The sequence below is a fragment of the Acomys minous genome (assembly GCF_964271855.1).
Source record: "Acomys minous genome assembly, chromosome: 17".
Classification (NCBI taxonomy): Eukaryota; Metazoa; Chordata; class Mammalia; order Rodentia; family Muridae; genus Acomys; species Acomys minous.
Genome location: NC_140500.1, coordinates 22,390,998 through 22,416,300, shown reverse-complemented (window position 1 = coordinate 22,416,300; position 25,303 = coordinate 22,390,998). Strand labels below are relative to the sequence as shown.

At 38.9% G+C, this 25,303-nt stretch overlaps 3 protein-coding genes across 4 annotated transcripts in view; all 3 read left to right on the top strand.

Annotated features, from left to right (window-relative positions):
* The window catches only part of LOC311588396 (C-type lectin domain family 6 member A-like), a 167,904-nt gene extending 154,024 nt beyond the window's left edge, over nucleotides 1-13,880 (top strand). Inside the window, exons 5-7 of one of the 2 annotated variants that reach the window (XM_084765972.1) lie at nucleotides 11,306-11,460; nucleotides 12,250-12,362; nucleotides 13,734-13,880. In XM_084765972.1, the coding sequence (XP_084622098.1) occupies nucleotides 11,306-11,460; nucleotides 12,250-12,362; nucleotides 13,734-13,875 (410 nt within the window). In that variant the 3' untranslated portion in view covers nucleotides 13,876-13,880. The remainder of the gene's footprint in view (nucleotides 1-11,305; nucleotides 11,461-12,249; nucleotides 12,363-13,733) is intronic. The other variant, XM_084765974.1, reaches the window with a different exon arrangement.
* Nucleotides 1-25,303, top strand: part of LOC311588403 (C-type lectin domain family 6 member A) — a 152,048-nt gene that overhangs the window by 57,647 nt on the left and 69,098 nt on the right. The gene's annotated exons all lie outside the window — the stretch shown is intronic.
* The window catches only part of LOC311588400 (C-type lectin domain family 6 member A-like), a 44,609-nt gene continuing 42,519 nt past the window's right edge, over nucleotides 23,214-25,303 (top strand). The window contains exon 1 of the mRNA XM_084765980.1: nucleotides 23,214-23,363. Within this exon, the coding sequence (XP_084622106.1) occupies nucleotides 23,339-23,363 (25 nt within the window). The 5' untranslated portion in view covers nucleotides 23,214-23,338. The remainder of the gene's footprint in view (nucleotides 23,364-25,303) is intronic.

Genomic DNA, 25,303 nt, shown 5'->3' with positions numbered 1-25,303 from the left:
CTTGTATTTGGAGCATAGATGTTCAAAATCGTGATGTCTTCTTGGTTGACTTTACCTTTGACGAGTACAAAGTGTCCATCCTCATCCCTTTTGATTAATTTTGGTTGAAAATCTATTTTATTAGATATTAGAATGGCTACCCCAGCTTGCTTCTTGTGACCATTTGCTTGGAATATTTTCCCCCAACCCTTTACTCTGAGGCAATGTCTGTCCTTGTGGTTGAGATGTGTTTCTTGAATGCAGAAGAATGTTGGGTCGTGTTTATGCAACCACTCCATTAGTCTGTGTCTTTTTATTGGAGAATTGAGACCATTGACATTGAGAGATATTAATGACCAGTGATTGGTAAGTCCCTTCATTTTTGGTATTTGTAACAGTCAAGATTTTGTGAGGTTGTGATTTTGCAATGGTATAGTTACCTATTTCCTATGTGGTTTTGGTTGTAGTTTGACCAGTTGGGGTGGAGTTTTCCTTCTAGTAACTTCTGTAAAGCCGGATTTGTGGCTAGGTACTGTTTGAATTTGTTTTTGTCATGGAATATCTTGTCTTCACCGTCAATGGTTATTGATAATTTTGCTGGATATAGTAGTCTTGCCTGGTATCTGTGTTCTCTTAGGGTTTGCAGAACCCCTGTCCAGGCCCTTCTGGTTTTCATGGTCTCTGCTGAGAAGTCAGGAGTAATTCTGATAGGTTTGCCTTCATATGTTACTTGGCCTTTTTCTCTTGCTGCTTTTAATATTTTTTCCTTGTTCTGTATATTTTGCGTTGTTATTATTATGTGGCGGGAAGATTTTCTTTTCAAGTCTATTCTGTTTGGTGTTCTGTAGGCCTCTTGTATGCTCGTATGCATCTCCTTCTTCAGATTTGGGAAATTTTCTTCTATTATTCGATTAAAGATATTTTCTGGACTGTGGAGTCAGTTGCCTTCTCTTTCCTCTATCCCTATTATTCTCAAGTTTTGTCTTTTCATGTTATCTTTTATTTCATGAATGCTTTGTGTCAGGAACTTTTCAGATTTATCGTTTTCCTGGATGGTTGATTCTAGTTCTGCGATTGTATCTTCAAGTCCCAATATTCGTTCTTCCATCTCTTGCAATCTGTTAGATAAGGCCACCTCTGAGACCCTTGCTTTCTTCTCTGATGCCTCTTGATCACGTTTTTCTTCTGTGTGTTCCTGTATCATAGCTTCCATTTTTATCTTCATGTCTTGGCCTGTTTTAATGATTTCCTTCATCTGGTTATTTATATTTTTCTGAAATTCTTCAAATGCCTCTTTACATGATTCTTTTAACTCTTCAGCCCTCTTGTTTGCCTCCTCCTGCAATTGTTTACAGATTTTAATTGTTTCTTCCTTTATCATCGTCTTTACTAGGGCTTTGAGGTCCTTTTCTTGACTATCCATTGCTGTTAGATTCTCCAGGTTGTTTTCATTGGGAATGCTGGTATCTGGAGATGCCAAACTGTTTTGGTTTTTGTTAGCATTTTTTCGCTGTCCTCTTGCCATTTTGATGGCTCTGATGTTGGAAGATATTTTGTAGTGACCTTTGCTGGTTGAGAGTGGTTAATTGATGACTGATTATAGGTCAGGTGCTCTTGCCTGTGGGAATCAAGGAGTATTTCCGTGGAACAGGTAGTTGATCTGGTTTCTCTCCTGGTGATTTTCCTCTGCACCGTGGGCTCCAGGCTGAGTCATCCAAAGTAGATTTCTCTTTGGATTTTACTGCTGTGATTCAGATCAGCAGTTTTGGGACCTAGATTAAGGTCCACACCCAAACGTTCTGGTTGTGTAGGTTGATCCCTGCTGCCTGTCCTTCCTGTGGCTTTGTAGTCAAGATCCCAGGTAAATCAGATCTTCTGGAGGTGTAGCTGTCTTTTAGGTCTATCTCTATACCCTGTAGAGGTGTTCACCTTCTCCCAGAACTATATGCCTGGAGGGACCAAGGTTGCTCTTGGTCAGCAATTAGACACTGCAAGCAAGACCCACGTTTTGTCTCTTGATATTGTGAGAGTGCCTGCCTTGTTTGGGCCAAGGGCCCCGGATCAGCTCTCTAGTTCAGGGAGTGCAGGGCCAGTGCCTTGTGACTGGCTGGGTAGGCACACTAGCGGTGCTGAGCTCTGGAGAAAACCCGCGGGTCGGAACCAGATCTTCCCGCTGGGCTCTGATGCTCCACTAATGCTCTAGGTCAGCAATTAGACACTGCAAATACGCCCCACCCAAGTCTCGACTCCCGATAATGTGAGAGTGCCTGCCTTGTTTGGGCCAAGGGCCCCGGATCAGCTCTCTAGTTCAGGGAGTGCAGGGCCAGTGCCTTGTGACTGGCTGGGTAGGCACAATAGCAGTGCAGAGCTCTGGAGAAAATCCGCGGGTCGGAACCAGGTCTTCCCGCCGGGCTCTGATGCTCAGCTATCACTCTAGGCAAGACCCACATCTCCTGATATGTCTGTGGAAGCAGTTCCAAGCTGACTTCTCACTGCCCCTGTTTGCAGGCTCAATCCACTGTGATTGGTGTTAGGTTGGGCCCTGGATGGCCAGCGAGCTGCAGTCCCACTTAGCTGTCTCTGTTGGGACCCTCCGCCTGCGTTTCCACTCGCCCTAGGTGGGTGATCTCTGCAGTTTGGGGTGGTGTGGAAGGAGGAATCCTAGGGCAGATTCCCCCCTCTTCATTGAGACTCCTGGCTAGGGTCTCCGGAAAATCCCCTCCCCAAACAGCGAGTCTGTGCTTTCTATGCAGCTGTAGATTGCATGTGGATTCCGTTCTAGAGTTTGGGGAGTGCGTTTTGCACCTCCGGGATGTTTGTCCCCGGGGGGGGGGGCCTGTTTGGACTGCAGCCTTTGGGGCCCCACTCACCTACAGTTCTCAAAGTCCAGCAATCTGTTTCTCTATTTATGTCCCTGGTCTCCTCGGAGTAGATCAGATACGCAGCTTATTGGTCGGCGCCATCTTGGAATTCCCCCTATACTTTTTTATCTTATCATCCCTATATATTTCTATATTCCCCTTTCTTTCTTTTCAACCCTATCTCCATAGCAAAGTATGAAAGACAAAGGAAAAGAGAGACATCTCTGAGTCCAACCTTGTTTTATCTCTAAATAAGAACAATAATTACTTATAACCAACTCACATTGATAATAACCGTCTATAGACCAAGAAAGCAACCAAAAACCTACCTAACCCCCTTAAGGGAAATGGGGCATCATTCTCTTGTTTTGCATTTTTAAAATTATGATTCATTTTATTTTTATTTGTGAATATGCGAGTGTAGTTGCACTCAGACATCAGAAAGGGCATCAGATTCCCCTGGTGCTGGAATTACAGGCTGCTTGATGTGGATTCTGGGAACCAAACTCTAGTCCTTAGCAAGAACAGTGAGTGCTTTTACCTACCAGAGTATTTCCCATCCAAGATGTATTTTTTAAACAAAATTTCACACAAAGGTTTTTCCTATGTTATTGTCTCTAGGCACTAAAGAGCTCTCTGCAATGCATCTTGCTTAACTGCAACTGTACACTCATTGATTAGTGACTGCTCATCTTCTCTCCCTGCTCCTAAAACCCATTATTCTAATCTGATTCTTCACTCTGCCTGTCTTAGGTCCTTTTTGCAGTACATGTCCTTATGTGACTGGCTTATGTCACTTAGCATGTCATCCACAAAGTTTAACTTAAATCTCATGTTGCTGATTTTCCGTTTTAAAATTTTCTTATTATGTTTCCTTTTTAACATATACATTTATATTATTACACATAAGTAAATTAAACTACATACAGCAGGAAGAACGATGAGACAGTCAGGAATTATATAAATGTCACGTCCATAGTGATTTGGCTATTTGTATTTGGAAAACTTGAAGTAAACATCTTTTATATCTTGTTGGGTCTAAATTTCTGAATGGAGATTAATATTTATCATATCTCATCTCTATTAACTTAAAACATCTATCTTTATCTAAAAATATTTTAATTCCTACCTACTAAGCTTAATTAACAGACTAAACTATAACGGTCTTCAAACCCATCAGAGACTTGAGAAGGAATAAAATTTAAGTACTTGAGCAAACCTGGAGTTCAGGTTAGCAGCTTCCAAAATGAAAAAAATGACTGAGACAGTTTACTGTCTGAACAGTCATCCAACACTTTCTATAATGTTGGGGCATCATCTTCAGCCTTTTGACCCAATATCTCTGACAGATATATTTGCAAGGCAAGAACTATTGAGGACTTGCTTACCCTGTCTTGGCAGAGTTTGGCCATCGACTCTGCCTGTATCTAAACTTGCCCATTTTTAGGCAGAATTCTGTCTGTGGCAGAAACGAGGACATTTTGCCCAGTGTCTTGTTTGCCACATTTGAAGCTAATTCCATAAGGAGGTTCTTTGATGCTCATATTCTTCTTTGAGGCAGGCTGGGTGTTGCCAGGAGTTAACTTGTCTTGTTGTCAAATAATCTTTAGAATAATAAAAACAGCTTTAAATGCCATATTCTGTAGGTCTCTGAGGTTTTGAAGACCTTATTTAACTATTTTACCTCATATATCTATAGAATCATATCTATCTATTAGACCTAGAATATATAATGTTGTGATAAAATTAGACTAGCTTTTGACATGAGCATGATTTTCACCAATATACAAAATTCAATACCATTGAATTAAAAAATAAAAATTTTTTGGGTAACAATTAGGGCCTTGAGATAAAGAGTAGATTCAATAATCTACCTTTTGTTCTATATTTCTATATCCTCTTTTCTTTCTCTTCAGTTTCTATCTCCTTACCTACAAAAGTAAGATAAAGGAAAAGAGCTATGTCCCTGAGTCAAACCTAGTTTCCTCTCTGTAAAAGACCAATTATACTTATAACCAACTCCCAATGAAAATAAGCATCTGTAGACCAAGAGAGTAAACAGAAACCTATCCAACCCCTCTTAGAGGAAATGGGACATCATTCTCTTGAGGTTTCTTCAGGTTCATTTAGGGTGAATAGTTCTTTTAAAGTCCCTACACACAAAAGAAATTGGAGAAAATGGTTAAGTAAGCTAGGCATAGCCTTTGTGGTCCATTTTTCAAAAGTTGTGAAATTCCAGGCCTAATAGGAGTCCCTATTTGGGACAGTCTGAACTGCTGGACTAATTGGGATCAGAAGCTTTCTACAACGCTGTCCTGGAAGCTGTCCTGTTCTGATGGGTAACAGCAATGGAAGCGCCTGGGGCTGGATCATGGAGAGTGCAGAATGTCAGCATCCAGCATGCTGAGAGGAGTGAATCCTCTCGGGTCTGATCCAGGATTGGTGTCCAGTTCTTTTGTTCTGAAAACATAACTTCTCACAAACATTATACAGTTCTAACATTGTGATGGTATGAGGTGTGCAGGATGTACAGAGCAATTAAGACTGGTTCTCTGCCCATTGTATGAGCAGAAGTAAGACATCTGCAAATCTTCCTTCATGCCGTACTAAGAATGGCCTCTAATTATGAGTCACAGACAATCTGTGACCAACATGAAGCCTTGTCTATGCATAAACCTTCATATCTCAGCCTGTTTCAGAGCTATTCCAATGTAGTGGGATTAGTAATATTAGTTATCTGCTTGTTCTGCAATTTGAATTCCTTACATTGTGATTGCAGCTCCCTTCCTCATCACCTCCTGATCCCACCTCCTCCCTCCTTTCCTCCCTATCCCATCCTCTCCCTCATACCCTTTCCCTCCCTCCCCTAGTCCTTAGGAAGGGAGCCTCCCTCCCCTAACATTTGACCTCTGCTTATTCAGAGTCTTCTGTACTACCAGTAATCTCTTCTGTGGCCTGGCAAGGCCACCTGGCCAGGGTAGAAGTGAACAACATTAGGAGGCCTGAATCTATGTCAGAATTAGTCCCTACTCCACATATTGTGGGACCCACACACAGACTGTGCTGTCTATGTACTACAACTGAGCAGGGGGGGTCTAGGTTCACATCCCACATGGACCTTGGTTAGCTCATCAGGCTCTGTATTGTAATGTGGTTAACCTGAATTAAGTGGCTAACATCCACTTATGAGTGAGAATGTGCCATGTGTGTCTGTCTGGGTCTGAGTTACCTCACTCAGGATGATTGTCTCTAGATCCCTCCATTTGCCTGCAAATCTCAAGATTTCCTTGTTTTGAATAGCTGAGTAGTAGTTCATAGTATAAGTGTACCACAGTTTCTTTTTAAATTTTTTTATTTAATTAATTTATTCTTGTTACATCTCAATGGTTATCTCATCCCTTGTATCCTCCCATTCTTCCCTCCCTCCCATTTTTCCCTTACTCCCCTCCCCTATGACTGTTCCTGAGGGGGATTACCTCCCCCTGTATATGCTCATAGGGTATCAAGTCTCTTCTCGGTAGCCTGCTGTCCTTCCTCTGAGTGCCACCAGGTCTCCCCCTCCAGGGGACATGGTCAAATGTGAGGCACCAGAGTACGTGAGAAAGTCATATCCCACTCAATTGTGGAGACTGTTCTGACCATTGGCTAGATCTGGGTAGGGGTTTAAAGTTTACCGCCTGTATTGTCCTTGGCTGGTGCCTTAGTTTGAGCAGGACCCCTGGGCCCAAATCTGACTACCATAATGTTCAACTTGTAGGTTTCTAGGACCCTCTGGATCCTTCTACTTTGCTATTCTCCCATGCTTCTCTCATCCAGAGTCTCAATGGGATGTCCTCCCCCTCTGTCCCAGTTTCCTGGTAAGTGAAGGCTTTCATCACAGTTTCTTTATACCTTCTTTGACTGAGGGACATCTAGTTTGTTTCCAGATTCTGACTATTATGAATAAGGTTGCTATTGAACATGGTTGAGCATATGTCCTTGTTGTGTGGTGGAGCATCTTTTGGGTATATTCCAAGGAGTGGAATAGCTGGGTCTTGAGGCATTCCTATTTCCAGTTTTCTGAGAAAATGCCAGATTGATTTCCAAAATGGTTGCACAAGTTTGCACTCCCACCAGCAATGAAGGAGTCACTTAAGTTTTTGGTCTTAGCTATTCTGATGGGTGTAAAATGGAATCTCAGAGTTGTTTTGATTTGCATTTCTTCTGATGACTAAGGGCATTGAGCATTTCTTTAAGTGTTTCTTAGCTTTTTGACATTCTTCTGTTGAGGATTCTCTGTTTAGTCCTGAACCCCATTTCTCAATTGGATTATTTCATTTGGTGGTGTTTAATTTCTTGAGTTCTTTATCTATTTTGGATATTAGCCCTTTGTCAGAAGTAGGGTGGTGAAGATTTTTTCCTAGTCTGTAGGATGTAGATTTGTTCTGTTGACTGTTTCCTTTGTCTTACAGAAGCTTTTCAGTTTCATGAGGTCCCATTTATTAATTGTTGACTTTTGAGCCTGGGCTGTTGGCGTTCTGTTCAAGAAGTTATCTCCTGTGCCAATGAGTTCAAGGCTCTTCCCCACCTTTTATTCTAACAAATATAGGGTGTCTGGTTTTATGTTGAGGTCTTTAATGCATTTGCACTTCAGTTTCATGCAGGGTGATAGAATTGGATATGTTTGTGTTTTTCTACCTGTAGACCAGCAAGACGAGCACTATTTGTTGAAGATGCTGTCTTTTTTCCATTGTATAAATTTGGCTACTTTGTGAAAAATCAAGTGTCCATAGGTGTGTGGGTTTACTCCTGGGTCTTCCATTTTATTTCATTGATTAACCAGCCTATTTCTGTGCAAGTACCATGCTGTATTTATTAGTGTTGCTCTATAGTACAGCTTGAGATCTGGGATGGAGATTATTCCAGATCTTTTATTGTACACAATCATTTTAGCTATTGAGGGTCTTTGGTTTTCCATATGAAATTGAAAATTGATCTTTCAAGGCTGGTAAAGAATTGTCTAGGTATTTTGATAGGAATTGCATTGAATCTGTAGATTGCTTTTGGTAAGATGGCTATTTTTACTATGTTGATTCTCCCATCCATGAGCATGGGAGACCTTTGCATCTTCTGAAATCTTCAAATTCCTTCTTGAGAGATTTGATGCCTTTTTCATACAAATCTTTCACTTTGTTGCTTAGAGTTACACCAAGATACATTATATTATTTGTGGCTATTTTGGAGGGTGTAGTTTCCCTAACTTCTTCCTCTGCCTGGTTGTCATTTGTATACAGGAGGAGTATTGATTTTTTTTCAGTTGATTTTGTATCCAGCCAGTTTACTGAAGGTGTTTATCAGTTGTAGGAGTTCCTTGATAGAATTTTTGAGGTCATTTTTGCATACTATCATATCATCTGTAAATAATGATAGTTTAACTTCTTATTTTCTGATTTGTATCCCTTTGATCTTCTTTAGTTGTCTTATTGCTGTAGCTAGGACTTCGAGTACTACATTGAAAAGATATAGAGAGAGTGGACAGCCTTGTCTTGTCCCCGATTTCAGGAGAATTGATTAAATCTCTCTCTGTTTAGTTTGATGTTGGCTATAGGCTTGTTGTATATTGCATTTATTATGTTTAGGTATGTACCTTGTATCTATGCTCTCTCTCCAGAACTTTTAAAATGAAAGAATGTTGAATTTTCTCAAATGCTTTTCAGCGTCTAAGGAGATGATCATATTTTTTTCCTTTCAGTTTGTTTATATGATGAATTACATTGATGAATTTCCATATATTAAACTACCCATACATGCCTGGGATGAATCCTGCTTGGTCATGTTGGATGATATTTATGATGTGTTCTTGAATTTGGTTTGCAAGTATTATATTAAGTATTTCTGCATCAATGTTCATAAGAGAAATTGGTCTGAAACTCTCTTTCTTTGTTGAGTCTTTCTGTGGTTTATATATCAAGGTAACTGTGATCTTATAGAATAAGTGTGGTAATATTCCTTCTGATTATATTTTGCAGAATAGTTTGAAGAGAATTGGTATTAGCTGTTCTCTGAAGGTCTGGTAGAATTATGCACTGAATCCATCTAGCCCTGGACTTTTTTTTTTTTTTGGAGACTTTTGATAACTTCTATTCAATTTGTTTACTTGATCTAGATTCAATTTTATTAATTGATAGCTATCAAGAGAATTGTCCAATTTATTTAGGTTTTCAAATTTTGTGGCATAAAGGCTTTTGAAATAAGACCTGATGATTCTTTGGATTTCCTCATTGTCTGTTATTTTGTCTGCCTTTTTTCATTTCTGATTTTGTTGATTTGAATACTCTCCCTCTGCCTCTTAGTTAGTTTGGCTACAGATTTATCTATCTTGTTGGTGTTTTCAAAGAATTAGATCTTGGTTTCATTGGTTCTTTCAATTGTTTCTAATATATTGATTTTTAGCCCTGAAGTTGATGATTTCTAGCTGTCTATTCCTCTTGGGTGTGTCTGCTTCCTTTTGTTCTAGAGCTTTCAGGTGTGTTGTTAAGTTGCTAGTATGGGATCTATCCAGTTTCTTTATAAAGGCACTTATTGCTATAAACTTTCCATTTAGCACTGCTTTCATTGTATCCCATAAGTTTGGGTATGTTGTGCCTTCACTTTCATTGAATTCTAGGAAGTTTTTAATCTCTCTTTTTATTTTGTTCCTTTCCCAGAAGTAAGTGAGTAGGAAGTTGTTCAGTTTCCACGAGTCTGTAGGATTTTGGTTGTAGCTTTTACCCATCTTTAATCCATGGTGGCATGATAAGATGCAAGGAGTTATTTTGATTTTCTTGTGTCTGTTGTGACCAAGAGTATGGTCAATTTTGGAGACAGTTCCATGAGGCACTGAAAGAAGGTGTATTCTGTTGTGTTTGAGTGAAATGTTCCTGATGTGTAATAGTTTCTTTCTTTCTTCATTTAGTTTCTATCTTTATGATATGTTTATTGGGGAGAGTGAGATGTTGAAGTCTCCCAGTATCAATGTGTGGCATTCAATGTGTAATTTAAATTTTAGTAACATTTCTTCTATGAATGTGGGTGCTCCTGCATTTGAAGCATAATTATCAGAATTGAGACATCATTTTGGTATATTTTCCTTTGATGAGGATGAATGAAGTGTCCATCCCCATCTTTTTTTATTAGTTTTGGTTGAAAGTCTATTTTATTAGATACTAGAATGGCTGCTCCAGCTTGACTTTTGGGTCCATTTAGTTGGAATACAGTTTTCCAACCCTTTACTCTGAGGTAATGTCTATCTTTATTGCTGAGGTGTGTTTCTTGTATGCAGCAGAATGATGGATCCTGTTTTCAGATCCATTCTGTCTGCATGTGTCTTTTACTTAGCAATTGAGGCCATTGTTGTTAAGAGATATTAATGATCAGTGATTGCTAGTTTCTTTTATTTTGATGTTGGTGGTGGTAGAGGATGTGTTTGTTTCCTTTCTTTAAGTTTTGTGGATGAGGAGTTATTTATTTCCTGTGTTTCCTTGGTGTACTTAGCCTCCAACTGAGTTGCAGTTTTCCTTCTAGTACCCTCTGTAGGGCTGGATTTGTGACTAGGTATTGATTAAACTTGTTTTGGTCATTAAATATCTTGTTTTCTCTATCTATGGTGATTGATTGACCATTTTGCTGGATATAGTAGTCTAGGTTAGCATCTGTGGTCTCTTAATGTTTGCATGATATCTATCCAGGCCCTTCTAGCTTTCATAGTCTCTACTGAGAAATCAGGTGTAACACTCATGGGTTTGTCTTTAGATGTGACTTGACCTTTTTCTTTTGCAGCTTTTAATATTCTTCCTTTGCTCTGTAAATTTAATGTTTTAATTATTATGTGTTGGAAGAATCTTCTTTTCTGGTCCCATCTGTTTGTATTTCTGTAAGCTTCTTATATTTTTATGAACATTTCTTTCTTTATGTTGGGAAAGTTTTCTTCTATTATTTTGTTGAAAATGTTTACTGGGCCTTGGAGCTTGGAATCTTCTCCCTTTTCTATTCCTACTATTCTTAGGTTTGGTTTTCTTATATTGTCCCAGATTTCTTGGGTGTTTTATGTCAGAAAGTTTTACATTTTAGCATTTTATTTGATTGAGATATTGATAACTTTGATTGTATCTTCCACTCTTGAGATTCTCTCTTCCATCTTTTGTATTTGGTTGGTGTTTCTTGTGTCTGTGGTTCTTGTTCTCTTCTCTATGTTTTCCAACTCTAAGGTTGCTTAAGCTTATCCTTTCTTTAAGTTCCTCTTTAGGCCTTAAATAGTTTTATTCACTTCTTTCTTCCATTTGATTGAATTTTCCTATAATTCTTTATAGGATTTATTCAATTCTTTCATCTGTTTCAATGTATTTTCCTATAATTCTTTATAGCATCTATTCAATTTCTTCATCTGTTCAAGCAACTTTTAAAATGATTTTATTACATTGTACTTACATTTCCTTTTTCCCTCAAAGACAAAGTCTGGAGCTGTTGCCCAATGAATTGGAAGCCATTTGGTTCCAACTGCTACTTTACTTCGACTGACTTGTTGGCATCTTGGATTGAGAGTGAGAAGAATTGTTCCATCATGGGTGCTCATCTTCTGGTGATCCATAGCCAGGAAGTTCAGGTGAATCCTGGGAAAGAGTGGGGACTGAGACCAGCCTGATGTCTGCCTCTTTTTACTAAGAGGAAATTTTGTTGTCATCAGTGTTGGTGCTGTGGCAGAAGGATTTCCATCAGATAGGAAGAAATGGTTGTTTCACCCTCTACATTCTACACCTTGCTCTCACTTCAGACTTAAACATCCCCCAAGGAATAGAGGCATCAGAAATGCAACACACAAGGGTAGAAGGAAGAATGAAAAGTTTCTGCCTGAAAGACCAGTTTGTGATATCAGCAGTCTAATGCTTCCTGTAGTACCAACTGCCTAACAGAGGATGTTGTAGGTTAACAAGATCAAATTGGGAGAGTCACAACCAACCATAAGAAACAAAATATCTGAAGTTATAAATGGAGAAATGCTAAATGTGTAAAATTCTCTCATGCACAACTTTCAAGAAAGGTGTTGGTGAGAGAAAGAGGGGAGTGAGTCTGAGATGAGAATTTGTTATGATCATGGTTACAGATTGTTTGCAGTGTCATGAAAATATGAGTGATGACTTTTTGTCCTGATAAGCCAGAGGAAATGTGTACTCTTGGGGGTGGGAGGCATAATTCTTCTATTTGCAATTTGAAAAATATTTAAGGGCCTAGAGAGATGAACTAGGATTTGATTATTATGCATTTGCATATGTGCATCATACTGAAGCCTCTAGTTTTGTTTCATTAGAATATTATTTTAAATATTATAAAAACCATATAATGGAAAAATAAGTGCTCAACCCAGGCTAACAGATATATCTTTTTTCCCTCTTAGGATTTCATTACTGGGATCCTGGACCCTTCTGATGCTTATTTTATAGGGCTGTGGGATGGAGGTCATAGACAATGGCGATGGGTTGATCAGTCACCCTACAACGAGAGTGCCACGTGAGTCTAGAGTCACATTGATGAATCCTGGGTCCTGTAGCATTAGGTGAATTTAGAATGTTCCTGCTGTTCATTATGAAACTAAAAAAAGCTCACTCCTGGTATAACTACTAGGATGAAGTTACTTTTACTCCTCTTTTACTCATCACAGGAGGCCTGTGTCTCACACATTATTGACATTCCCAGTCAATATAAGAGAACTGAGTTTGCAGAGTGTAGAATGGTAGGTATCCAGGGCAGCCAACCAAGGTCTTTACACGTAGATACATTATATTATGCTTTAAGTCTCTCATCTATATCCTTAAAAATAGGACTTAATTTATCTTCACTTGTGTGTATATATGTGTATCTTTGTGAGTATCTGCAATGTGTATTTGGGTGTCCATGGAGATCATAAATGGGTGTTGGGTCCCCTGGATCAGGGGCTACAGGTGGTATGACCTCTCCAATACAGGTGCTGGGAAAGAACTCTCACATTTTCTGGAAAAGGAGCAAGCACTCTTCATGTCTGAGCCACTTCTCCATCCTTCATATATATCATTATAATAAAAATTGATGTCAAGTTCATAGCTTATTATTTCTCATATATCAGAAATCTTCAGTTATGATATTTTGGTGTCTCATATATATATGTAATTATTTTAAAATTCTCTCCGAGTGCAGTGGCACATGCCTATAACCCTAGTGCTCGGGGAGGCAGAGGCAGATGAATCTCTGTGAGTTCTAGGCCAGCATAGTCGACAAAGTGAGTCTAGTACAGCCAAGTCTACACTGAAAAACCCTGCCTCAAAAACACCCAACAAAACAAAACAAAAATTAGATAAAACTCTAACATTTTAGTATGTTTCCATATTCTGCTCTGATATCTGCTGTGGGAAAATATAGTGAGGTTATTGTTCTCAATTTTCAGAGAAAAAAACTAGGAATTCAGGATTATATATTATTTGTTCTTGATGACAGAAATAAGCAGATAGAAATAAGCACTGAGAGATTTCAGCCAGTTCACCAGTCTCTAATATAGTTCTGTTGTAATTTGGAGGAAAACTATATTAATACATGGAAATAAGGAGAGAACTTTCCAGCATATAAATAATCACCATAGGTTGATTGTACAAAGACGTAGGGATGAAGAACTAGTAGCATCTGGGTTGTGTGCTGGAAGAACCGTTAAGCATCATACTGATATCACATTGAGTTCTATGTCCCAGTTAATTAGAAAAAGGTCAGATATGGGCAATGGAGAGGGCTTGATGTGTACATATCAATCTGATTTCCACAAATTCCAATCTCATCCTCAGGCTTGCTTACTCTTGCTTTCTCTTTTCAAGCATTATTCTAGGTAATATTCTGATGTTCTTTCCTCCCTTTCAGATTCTGGCACAGAGGTGAGCCCAACAATGTCGAGGAGAAATGTGTTACATTACACCATCGACAGTTTGGTTGGCGCTGGAATGATGTCTTTTGCAGTTATAAACAGAATTCAGTTTGTCAGATGAAGAAAATATACATATGAATAATATATTATTCATGATGATGGGATTGTATTATCATCCAGTATCACACAGACACATGAAAAATTGTTCATGTCAAAGAATGTGCCCAGAAGTAGGCAGTAAAGGTTTATACCTATGAAAACAATGTACCACAAATACTTGTATATTCATCCTCTTTCTTCATAATAAAATGACCTTTGGTCTAGAATTGTCTATGTACCAGAGACTATATGGGGACTCATGTTTACACATGGAGCTTTGTTGACAACTTCCCAAGGTTTCATTGAGTCACACAATTGTATATGTTCTCTCCATCCTGGTTCTTTTTTTGTTTTTAAATCTGCCTTAATGTGAACTAATTACCCAAAACAGTTTCACAGGTGCTTTTGTTATTTAAGATAGTTGCTGTTGTTTTTCCATATGAAGTTGAGAATTGAACTTTCAATGTCTTTAAAAAATTGAGTAGGTATTTTGATAGGGATTGCACTGAATCTGTAGATTGCTTTTGGTAAGATGGCCATTTTTACTATGTTAATTCTCCCAAGCCACGAGCAAGAAAGATCATTGCATATTCTAATGTCATCTTCAATCTCTTTCTTCAGAGTTTTGAAATTTTTTCAAACAAGTCCTTCACTTTCTTGGCTATAGTAACTCCTAAATATTTTATATTGCTTGTGGCTAACGTGAAGGGTGTAGTTTTTCTAATTTCTTCCACTGCATGATTGTCATTTGTATATGGGAAGGCTACTGACTTTTTTGAGTTAATTTTGTATCCAGCCAATTTGCTGAAGGTGTTTATCAGCTGTAGGAGTTCTCTGGTGGAATTTTGGGGTCATTTTTGTACACAATCATATCATCTTCAAATAGGGATAATTTGACTTCCTCCTTTCCCATTTGGATCTCCTTGATCTCCTTTTGTTGTCTTATAGATCTGGCTAGAACTTTAAGAACTATATTGAAGAGACATGGAGAAAGTGGGCAGCTTTTTATGGCCCCCAATTTAAGAAGAACTTCCTTGAGTGTCTCTCCATTTAACTTGATGTTGGCTATTGGCTTGCTGTATATAGCCTTTATTATGTTTAGGTATGTGCCTTGTATCCCCGATCTCTCCAGAACTTTAAACATGAATGGGTGTTGGCTTTTGTCAAATTCTTTTTCTGCATCTAAGGAGATGATCATGTGGTTTTTTCTTTCAGTGTGTTTATATGGTGGATTACATTGATGAATTTCCTTATATTAAACCATCCCTGCATGCCTGGAATGAAGCCTACCTGGTCATATCTGATATGTCCTTGTATTCATTTTTTGAGTATTTTACTGAGTATGTTTGTGTCTATGTTCATAAGAGAAATTGGTCTGAAATTCTCTTTTTTTGTTGTTGGGTCTTTGTGGGGTTTAGGTATCAACATGACTGTGGCCTCGTAGAAAGAATTTGGTAATGTTCCATCCATTTCTATCTTTTGGAGTAGCTTGAAGAGTGTTGGTATTAGTTCTTCTTTGAAGGTCTGGTAGAATTCTGTGCTGAAACCATCGGGCCCTGAGCTTGTTTTAGTTGGGAGACTGTCAATGATTGCTTCTATTTCTATAGGTGAAATAGGGCTATTTAATTTGTTTATCTGATCTTGATTCAACTTTGGCAAATGGAATCAGTCAAGAAAATTGTCCATTTCCCTTAGATTTTCAAATTTGTGGCATATATGACTTTGAAGTAGGACTTTATGATTCTTTGTATTTCTTCAGTGTCTGTTGTTATGTCTCTCTTTTCATCTCTGATTTTGTTGATTGGATAGTGTCTCTCTGCCTTTTAGAGAGTTTGGCTAATGGTTTGTCTATCTTGTTGATTTTCTCAAAGAACCAGCTCCTGGTCTTGTTGATTCTTTGAATTGTTCTTTTTGTTTCTAATTTATTGATTTCAGCTCTGAGTTTGATTATTTCCAGATGTCTACTCCTCTTGGGTGTTTCTGCTTCTTATTTCCCAGGGTTTCCAGATGTGTTGTTAAGTTGCTTATGTGGGATGTTTCCATTTTCTTTAAAGGCACTGAGTGCTATGAATTTTCCTCTTAGCACCGCTTTCAGTGTGTCCCACAGATTTGGGTATGTTGCTCCTTCATTTTCATTGAATTTCAGGAAGTCTTTCATTTCTTTCTTTATCTTTTCCCTGACCCATGTGTCATTAAGGAGAGAATTATTTAGTTTCCATGTGTGTGTAGGCTTCTTGTTATTTCTGTTGTTGTTGAAGTCCAGCCTTGAGCCATGGTGATCTGATAGGATACAGGGTATTATTTCAATCTTCTTGTATCTGTTGAGGCTTGCTTTGTGACCTACTATGTGATCAATATTGGAGAAGGTTCCATGGAGTACTGAGAAGAAGGTATAATCCTTTGTGTTTGGGTAAAAAGTTCTGTAGATATCTGTTAGATCCATGAGTCATGATGTTGGTTAATGTCATTATTTCTTGGCTTAATTTCTGTTTCAATGACCTATCCTTCAGTGCAAGTGGAGTGTTGAAGTCTCCTACTTTTAATGTGTGAGGATCAATGTGTGGTTTAAGCTTTGTTAATATTTCTTTTTACAAATGTGGGTGCCCTTGTATTGGGAGCATAGATGTTCAGGATTGTGATCTCCTCTTGGTTGACTTTATCTTTGATGAGTATGAAGTGTCCTTCCTTGTCCTTTTGATGAATTTTGGTTGAAAGTCTATTTTACTGGATATTAGAATGGCTATACCAGCTTGCTTCTTGTGATCATTTGCTTGGAATATTTTTCCAGCCTTTTACCCTGAGGTAATGTCTATCCTTGTGTCTGAGATGTGTTTCTTGAATGCAGAAGAATGTTGGATCTTGTTTATGCATCCATTAAGTTACTCTGTGTCTTTCTATTGGAGAATTGAGTCCATTGATGTTGAGAGATATTAATGACTAGTGATTATTAAGACCCTTAATTTTGATGTTGGTTACTGTAGAGAGTTTGTGTGGTTGTGTTTTTGTGATTGTGTAATTATCCATTTCCTGTGTAGTTTTAGTTGTGGCTTGTCCCTTTTGGGTGGAGTTTTCCTTCTATTAATTTCTGTAAAGCTAGGTTTGTGGATAAGTAATGTTTGAATTTGGTTTTGTCATGGAATATCTTGTTTTCTCATTCAATGTTTATTGAAATGTTTGCTGGGTATAGTAGTCTTGTCTGGCATCTGTAGTCTCTTAGGGTTTGCAGGATTTCTGTCCAGGCCCTTCTGGCTTTTCTGGTCTCTGCTAAGAAGTCAGGTGTAATTCTGATAGGTTTGCCATTAAATATTACTTGGCCCTTTTCTCTCGCTGCTTGAAATTTTTTCTTTGTTCTGTATATTTTGTGTTTTTATTATTATGTGACAGGAGTTTTTTCTTTCCTAGCCTATTCTATTTGCTGTCCTTTAGGCCTCTTGTATGTTTATAGACATCTCTTTCTTTAAATTTGGGAAACTTTCTTCTATGATTTTGTTGAAAATATTTTCTGTGCCTTGGAGTCAGTCGTCTTCTCTTTCCTCAATGCCTATTATCCTCAGGTTTTGTCTTTCCATGGTGTCCTTTATTTTTTGGATGTTTTGTGTCAGGAATTATTCAGATTTAGCATTTTCTTTGATGGTTGCTTCAAGATGTATGATTGTATCTTCTAGACCCAAGATTCGTTCCTCCATCTCTTGGATTCTGTTGGAGAAGCTCACCTCTGTGTTGATTGCTTTCTTCTCTAAGCATTCTCTTTCCCATTTTTTTTCTGTCTCGGTCTTTATCAATGTTTCCATTTTCATCTTCAGATCTTGTATCATTTTATTGATTTCCTTCAATTGATTGTTTGAATTTTCCTGGATTCTTTACAGTGTCTCTCTATAGGCCTCTTTTATGTCTTCTACCTGTTTGGCTGCCTCTTCCTGCATTTGTTGCCTCAATTATCATATTCATTACTAGGGATTTGAGATCTTTTTCTTGTATTTCAATTGTGCTTGAGTTCTTTAGGTTGCTTTCTTTGCCATATTGTTTTGGTTTTGTTGTTCATGTTTCTAGGCTGGCCTTTGGTCATTTTGCTGTGTCTGATGTTGGGAGGTATCTTCTTGGGTTGGTGAGTAACTGTAGGTCAAGGGCCTTTGCATGTGGTGGTCAGGAAACTATTCCCTGAGAAAGGCAGGTGCCCTGGTTTTGGCTCCTGAATACTTTGCTTCACACCCTGGGCTCTACACTGGGTCAGCTGAAGTAGGTGCTGGTGCTCTGCAGCTCCAATATCACCTTGAGGTAGAGTGTAGAGCAGGTTTTCCTATGTTTGGCTGGGCTTTGAATATCCTGCCCTCCAGCTCTGGGGCTTTGGGTCCTAGGCTCAGATCACCCTAGAGTACCTGAACCCCTGTTGGCTTCTAGTAAATTCAGTCCCAAATACTGACTTCACATGCCAGGCAAGGCTGCTGCTCCGTGCTCATCACTTACAATCTGGGTCCTGTCCAGGCACTGGGGGACTAGTCTGTTATCCTTCCTGGGGTGCTGGATGACCAGAGGTCTGACTAACCTGTGGTCAGTACTGTGTGGATCTCTCTCAACCAGTTATCCACAGCACCCGCGGTCCAGGTATCCAGTTAGCATCTGTGGTCTCTTCCCTGCAGATCAGGCAGCATGGGTCTTCATCGCCACCATCTTGCCAGCCCCTGCCCCTGCCCCTGCCTCTTCAAATTCTTTTTTGAGCCATTTGAAGTTTTTTCACACAGATCTTTTACTTTTTGTGTGTTTTGGTGTAACATACAGATCTGTTAAAACAAAATACTTTTTTTTGTGTGGCTATTGTGATAGGGTAGTTTTCCTAACTTCTTTCTCAGCCTGTTTGTCACTTGTATACAGGAGGGATACTGATTTTTAAAAATTATTTATTTATTTATTTTACTTTTTAAAATTAATTTATTCTTGTTACATCTCAATGGTTATCCCATCCCTTACATCCTCCCATTCTTCCGTCCCTCCCATTTTCCCCTTACTCCCCTCCCCTATGACTGTGCCTAAGGGGGACTTCCTCCCCCTTTATATGCTGGGATACTGATTTTTTAAAGTTGATTTTATATTTAGCCACTTTGCTGAAGGTGTTTGTCAGATATAGGACTTCCTTGATAGAATTTTTGGGGTCATTTATGTATGCTATCATATAATCCACAAACAGTGATAGTTTGACTTCTACTTTTCCAATTTGTATCCCCTTGATCTCCTTTAGTTGCCTTATTGCTCTTGCTAGGACTTCAAATACTATATTGAAGAGATACAGAGAGAGTGGACAGCCTTCTCTTGTCCCTGACTTCAGTGGAATTGATTTAAATTTCTCTCCATTTAATTTGATGTTTGCTATAGGTTTGCTGTATATTGCCTTTATTATATTTAGGTATTCACCTTGTATCTCTGCTCTCTCCAGGACTTTTAACATGAATGGGTGTTGGATTTTGTCAAATGCTTTTTCAGCATCTAAGGAGATGATCATGTGGGTTTTTTTCAGTTGTTTATATGATGAGTTACATTGGTGGATTTCCATATATTAAAAACCCCCTCACGCTTGTGATGACGTCTACTTGATCATGGTGAATGGCAGTTTTGATGTGTACTTGAATTTGGTTTGTGAGTATTTTATGAGTATTTTCACATCAATGTTCATAAGAGAAATTGATCTGAAATTCTTTCTTTGTTGAGTCTTTATGTGATTTAGGTATCAAGGTGAGTGTGGCCTCATAGAATGAGCTTGGTAATGTTCCTTCTGTTTCTATTTTGTAGAATAGTTTGAAGAGAATTGGTATTTGCTCTTCTCTGAGGATATGATAGAATTCTGTGCTGAATCCATCTGGTCCTGGTCTTTTGTTATTGTTGTTGTTGTTGTTGCTGCTGCTGTTGTTGTTGTTGTTGGGAGACTTTTGATGACTTCTTTTATTTATACTGGGGTGTGATAGGACCATTCAATTTGTTTACCTGATCTTGATTCAAATTTGGTAGTTGGTATTAATGAAGAAAATTGTCCATTTTATTTAAGTTTTCAAATTTTATGGCATTAAAGCTTTTGTAGTAAGACCTGATGATTCTTTGGATTTCCTTAGTGTCTGTCATTATCTCTTCTGATTCTGTTGATTTGAATACTCTCCCTCTGCCTTTTAGTTAGTTTGGCTACAGGTTTGTCAAATTTGTCAATTTTTGCAAGGAACCAGCTCTTTGTTGCATTGATTTTTTAAATTGTTTTCTTTGTTTCTAATTTATTGATTTCAGTCCTGAGTTTGATGATTTCCAGCCTTCTACTCCTCTTGGGTGTGCCTGCTTCTTTAGTTCTAGAGCTTTCAGGTGTGCTGTTAAGTTGCTAGTATGGGATCTCTCCAGTTTCTTTATAAAAGCACTTAGTGCTATGAACTTTCCTCTTAGCACTGCTTTTATTGTGTCCCATATGTTTGGGTATGTTGTGCCTTCAGTTTCATTGAATTCTAGGAAGTTTTAATTTTCTCTTTTTATTTCTTCCCTCACCCAGACGTCATTGAGTAAGGAGTTGTTCAGTTTCCATGAGTTCATAGGTTTTCAGTTGTTTCTCTTACTGCATTGTCAAATAAATGCCATAGTTTATATTTCTTCATCCAGAAAGGGAAGTGAAACAGTTGGTAATGCATTGGTAGAAACAACCACTTCTTTCTTATTTTATCAAACAACCATGGGAAAAAAGGTTTAGGGACTTTTAAAATTACTAAATCCATCCCATTATTATCTATGGCTACCCCTATGCTCTTACTTGAAAAGCTTCATTGAGCTCAATCTAAGTTTGAGCTCTCTCTGTGGGTCTGTTATTGGTTACCAGTGATTGAACTCAGTCTTCAGCTCTTTTCACATTCTGAAGATGTGGGAGTTTAGGTTCCCACTGTCTGATTAGATGATTGGCCCTATTTTGAAATAATCTTAGGTACTGGAAGAATTTTTATTTATTGCTGTGGAATTATTTTTGGAGTTTAGAACATACTCACAAAAATCATCACAGAAAATGTCCTATGAGCAAAAGGCTTTTAGAAATTCTGTGCTAAAACCAGAGTACCAGAGAAGGGCCATGTACTTATATGTTCTGTATCCCAGTATCATAGTTATCCTGATGGAGACTGATTCCTAATGAGTGTGGAAGTGGTGGTGATGACAGTGGAGGGAAGGTCCCAGAGAAAGTGTGTGAGGAGAGAGTGATAACACACTTTTTAAGGCTTGACTCTGATTTCTTATCATTTTTCAATTCCCTTAACCTAATGAGAGAACTCATGAAATGTTACCAAAATAATAAGGGAAGTCATAAGATATTACTAATCCATTTTTGTCCAATATAAGTCAAATTTTGTCATTTTGGACCAACAAGGTGAGTCTGTTTCTGTGGACCCAGGCAACAAATTCAAGCTCAAGGATTATAACTCCTGTCAAATGAGCAATCTCTTTACTCTCTAATCAAATGACAAGTCAGGACCCACCTGAAAACATTGCACAAATCAATCAGTTTCTTTCAAGTAACACAAAGGCAGAACATGCAAAAGTAAGAGAAAGGAATATAAATATATAGGCAAAAATAGGTACAAGAAAACGACTTGAACACACAGCTTTAGTAATGAATGAACCATGCACTCATGAGTGAAATCTTATGGATGATTATGGATATCAGTCTCTTCCATGATGGCAACAGAAAAAGTTCAGACTGCTCCTAAGTCATCAGCACCGAAGAAAAGGACTCATTTGTTTCAACAGAGCATGCACACAGATAGTTGAGAAAAAATTGTATAGTCAGGAGATGTGTCTGTCATGCATGGCAATTTGATACACTGATGACTATAGTCTAAGGGAAAATCATAACTAAAAGGCCCAGATCCCATCAATCTCATTTGCATATTGACCTACAATCATCGAATTGATTACCAATGTGTGGTCAAGATGATGGACCTGTTATTTGCCTCAGAGCTTGTATGATAAGAGGGGATTTCAAAATAGAGTTAACACTGTCAAAATATAAGCACAATAATAATTAAATACCAGTTTCCTCTCACTAAAAGGAGCCATAACGCAGCAAGATGCCTATCATAATACCATTTCCATTTTATAATACCACTCCTGAATAATGCTCATGTCTCTTGTTTTTAAATGTATATATGTATGTGCTTACTCATGTGTGTACATATGCATTTGCACATATGTGTGAAGGGAGGGTTGAGGACTGATGGATCTACAACCTGAGACAAACAGCTAACTGAGGTGCCTTCTAGCCTTTCTCAGTATTGTCAATAGCTGTTACAGAGACATCCTAGCTGGCATACACCACCCCTACCCTAAACTCTCTAGCCCTTGGACTGGGATGGGCCCTTCCCCCAGCTTCTCCTGCCTACATAACCCAGCCATTTTGGCTATGTAGTCCTTGTGCTATTTTGTCCTTTTAGCTTATTCCTGGCCTCTCTGCCACTGGCTCTCATGACCTCCCCTGAATCACTAGCTATGGTCTGGCTCACTCTGGATCATTCCTGATGCTTCTGTTTTTAATCTTCCTTATATCTATAATCAATATTTCAACTAGTTATGAGAAGTCAAGTCTTTCTTTTACTTTCCTTTTTCATTTAAGAACACCTTGGAGTCATAGGGGAGGGAAGTAAGGGGAAAATGAGAGGGAGGGAGGAATGGGAGAATACAAGGGATGGGATAACTATTGAGATGTAATATGAATAAATTAATAAAATATATTTAAAAAGAACATCTTGGGTATAATTCTCAGGAACACCGTCCACTTCCTTTAAGGCAAGGTCTCTCATGGGTCTGGAGAACATCAATTAAAAGCTCAGCTAGCTAGACAAGATGCTCACAGGGATCCCCCTGTCTCAGCTTCCCTAGATCTGGGATTACAAGCATGTATCATCACATGCGACATTTCTGGGTAGGTTCTGGGCATCAGTCTCAGGTCCTCATGCTTGCAAGGCCTCCAATCACTTTACCATCTCCCAGACCTCCATGAACTTCTCATTATTTACCTCATTAATTCATAATATCTAAATTCTAGTTATTAAAATCAGACTTTTTATTGCTTACTAGAACCATGTTCTAATATATGAATCAAACCTTAAACAATTAAATAACCCACATAAAATTTTGTAAGTAACAATTTCTTTAAATTACATTCATAGAGAAACATCTTTTGAGGTGGGAGAAAGTTCTAAATTGTGAACTGAGCGAATGATGAGAATACTCTTGTCAGAGTTTCCAGGAACAGTTTTGGGCATGTTTCTCAATTTCTCCTTTCTTGAAAAGACTTTTAAAGACTGTTAGTGTCTTTAATCAGTGGATACCAGTTCCTACTGTGACTTCTTCAGTGTATGCAGAGTTGTCCATCTCTGGGGCATTTTGCTCAGAGTGTGCAGAGCTCTGGTCTCTTTGAAAGAAGACAGGCCCCTGATTCATATCAACAAGACACAGACACAAGAAGCCCTTGAACTTCTGAACACAGACCTAAATAATGATGGAGGAGAGCCAGCCCCAAGGTGCGGTGAGCATTCCTGTCTCAGTTCAGAGGCCATGGTGAAAGTGTGTGATGGGATGAGTGTTTGCCTGGGGTAAAGACGCAGACAAGTGGCCAGGCTGAAGGATAGAGTGGAGCAAGACAGCAGCCCCACAGGAGTTTGAAGGAAGTAAATATCTTAGCACCAGAAGCCCTTTGAAAAACAAGAAATCAAATATGGAAAGAGGATGTAAAAAGATAGGACATCAGTGTATGAATGTGACGATCCTTAAGAAGCAAGTATAAAGACATGGGAATTGCAGGTGCCTGAGGGTGAAATGTTTTCTAGATTGTGTGGTTGTGTGTGTGTGTGTGTGTGTGTGTGTGTACTTACATTCAGACTTGATTTGGTCATTTATTATAGGGACTCCACAGCTTTTCCTGCTCTAAGTTTCTAATTACTCTAAGCATTTTATCTCATTTGTCATTGCTCTAAGCTTTTGGTTTGTGGTGATTGTGTCTGCTTGCTGTACCATAGGGAAGGGAGTCTGCTGGACCCTGAGACTCTGTTCAGTTGCTGTGATTTTCATTTTACTCCTCAGCCCCTGTTTTTATCATGAGCTGCATGGGTAAGTTCTTCACTGATGGGTGTCTCTTTTTAAAAATTTATTATAATTTATTCAGATTACATCCTGCTTGTTATCCCCTCACTTGTATCTCCTGTTCCCATGCTCCCCCGCTCTCCCACACTATTCCCCTCCTCTAGACCTCTGACAGAAGTGGACCAGGTCCCCCACCATATGACCACAGCCTATGAGGTATAATCCAGACAGCCTGCTTCCCCTTCCTCTGTGGGCTGCCAGGCCTTCCCACCAAGGGGAAGTGATCAAATTGGGGGCATCAGAGTTTATGTCAAAGATTGTCCCCACTCTCCACCAACCAAGGAGAATGTCCATTGGCTAGATCTGAGCAATAGGCCTAGGTATACTGCATGCATTGTCCTTGCTTGGTACAGTTTGTGCAGGACCCTCTGGGTCCAGATCCTGGTGTCTCTTTGGGCAATTTTTTGTCTCTGTTCCACAGAGACTCCCAGGGATCGTTTTGTTTTACTTTGCTTTATTTGGTTTGATTTTGGCTTTTGAGAGAGGATTTCTATGTGAAGTCCTGATTGTCCTGGAACTCTCTCTGTGGACCAGGCAGGCCTCATAGAGATCAGCCTGCTTCTTCTTCCCATGTGCCTGGATTAAAGGTGTGAGCCACCTTTACAGCTGGTGCTGGTTTTTTGAATCCCATTAACTGGTCAGACCTTACATGCAATACCTTGTTTGTTTGTTTATTTTGTTTTTTCGAGACAGGGTTTCTCTGTGTAGCCTTGGCCATCCTGGACTCACTTTGTAGACCAGGATGGCCTCAAACTCACAGCGGTCCACCTGCCTCTGCCTCCTAAGTGCTGGGATTAAAGGCGTGCACCACCACACCTGGCATTTGTTTGTTTTTTATGACTTCTCTTCCTCATTGTTTTCTTTCTCTCTTTTGATCACTGAGATTTCTAAGGTTCCTTCACCTAGCTTTATTAGCATATGTATTTTATAACCATCATCTGTGACAGAGCCTTTCAGCATCGGGTTCACCACTAATCACATTCTCTGGTCAAAGCATGTCCCTATTGGGAGTGCAGCTCTAATTGAACTAAATAGTACAGACTGAGGAAATAAAATATTTCTTCCCTGTTTTATCTGACCATAAAGCCATATTAGAAGTCTAGTGTGTGAGAAGTTGTGATGATGTTCTTTCCAGTCTATAGCCTGCTTCCCTATTTGCTGTGGAGATGATAACAACAGTTACTGCACAGTTCAGGAGGGAGTATGAGTGACTTATGTCAAGAGCTTCATGACTGCAGTCTACTCTGTGATGAGACAAACACATCATTCTCAGCAAATCAGGATCTGTGCTGACTGGCACAGTCAGGCCTAGAAGGGCAGG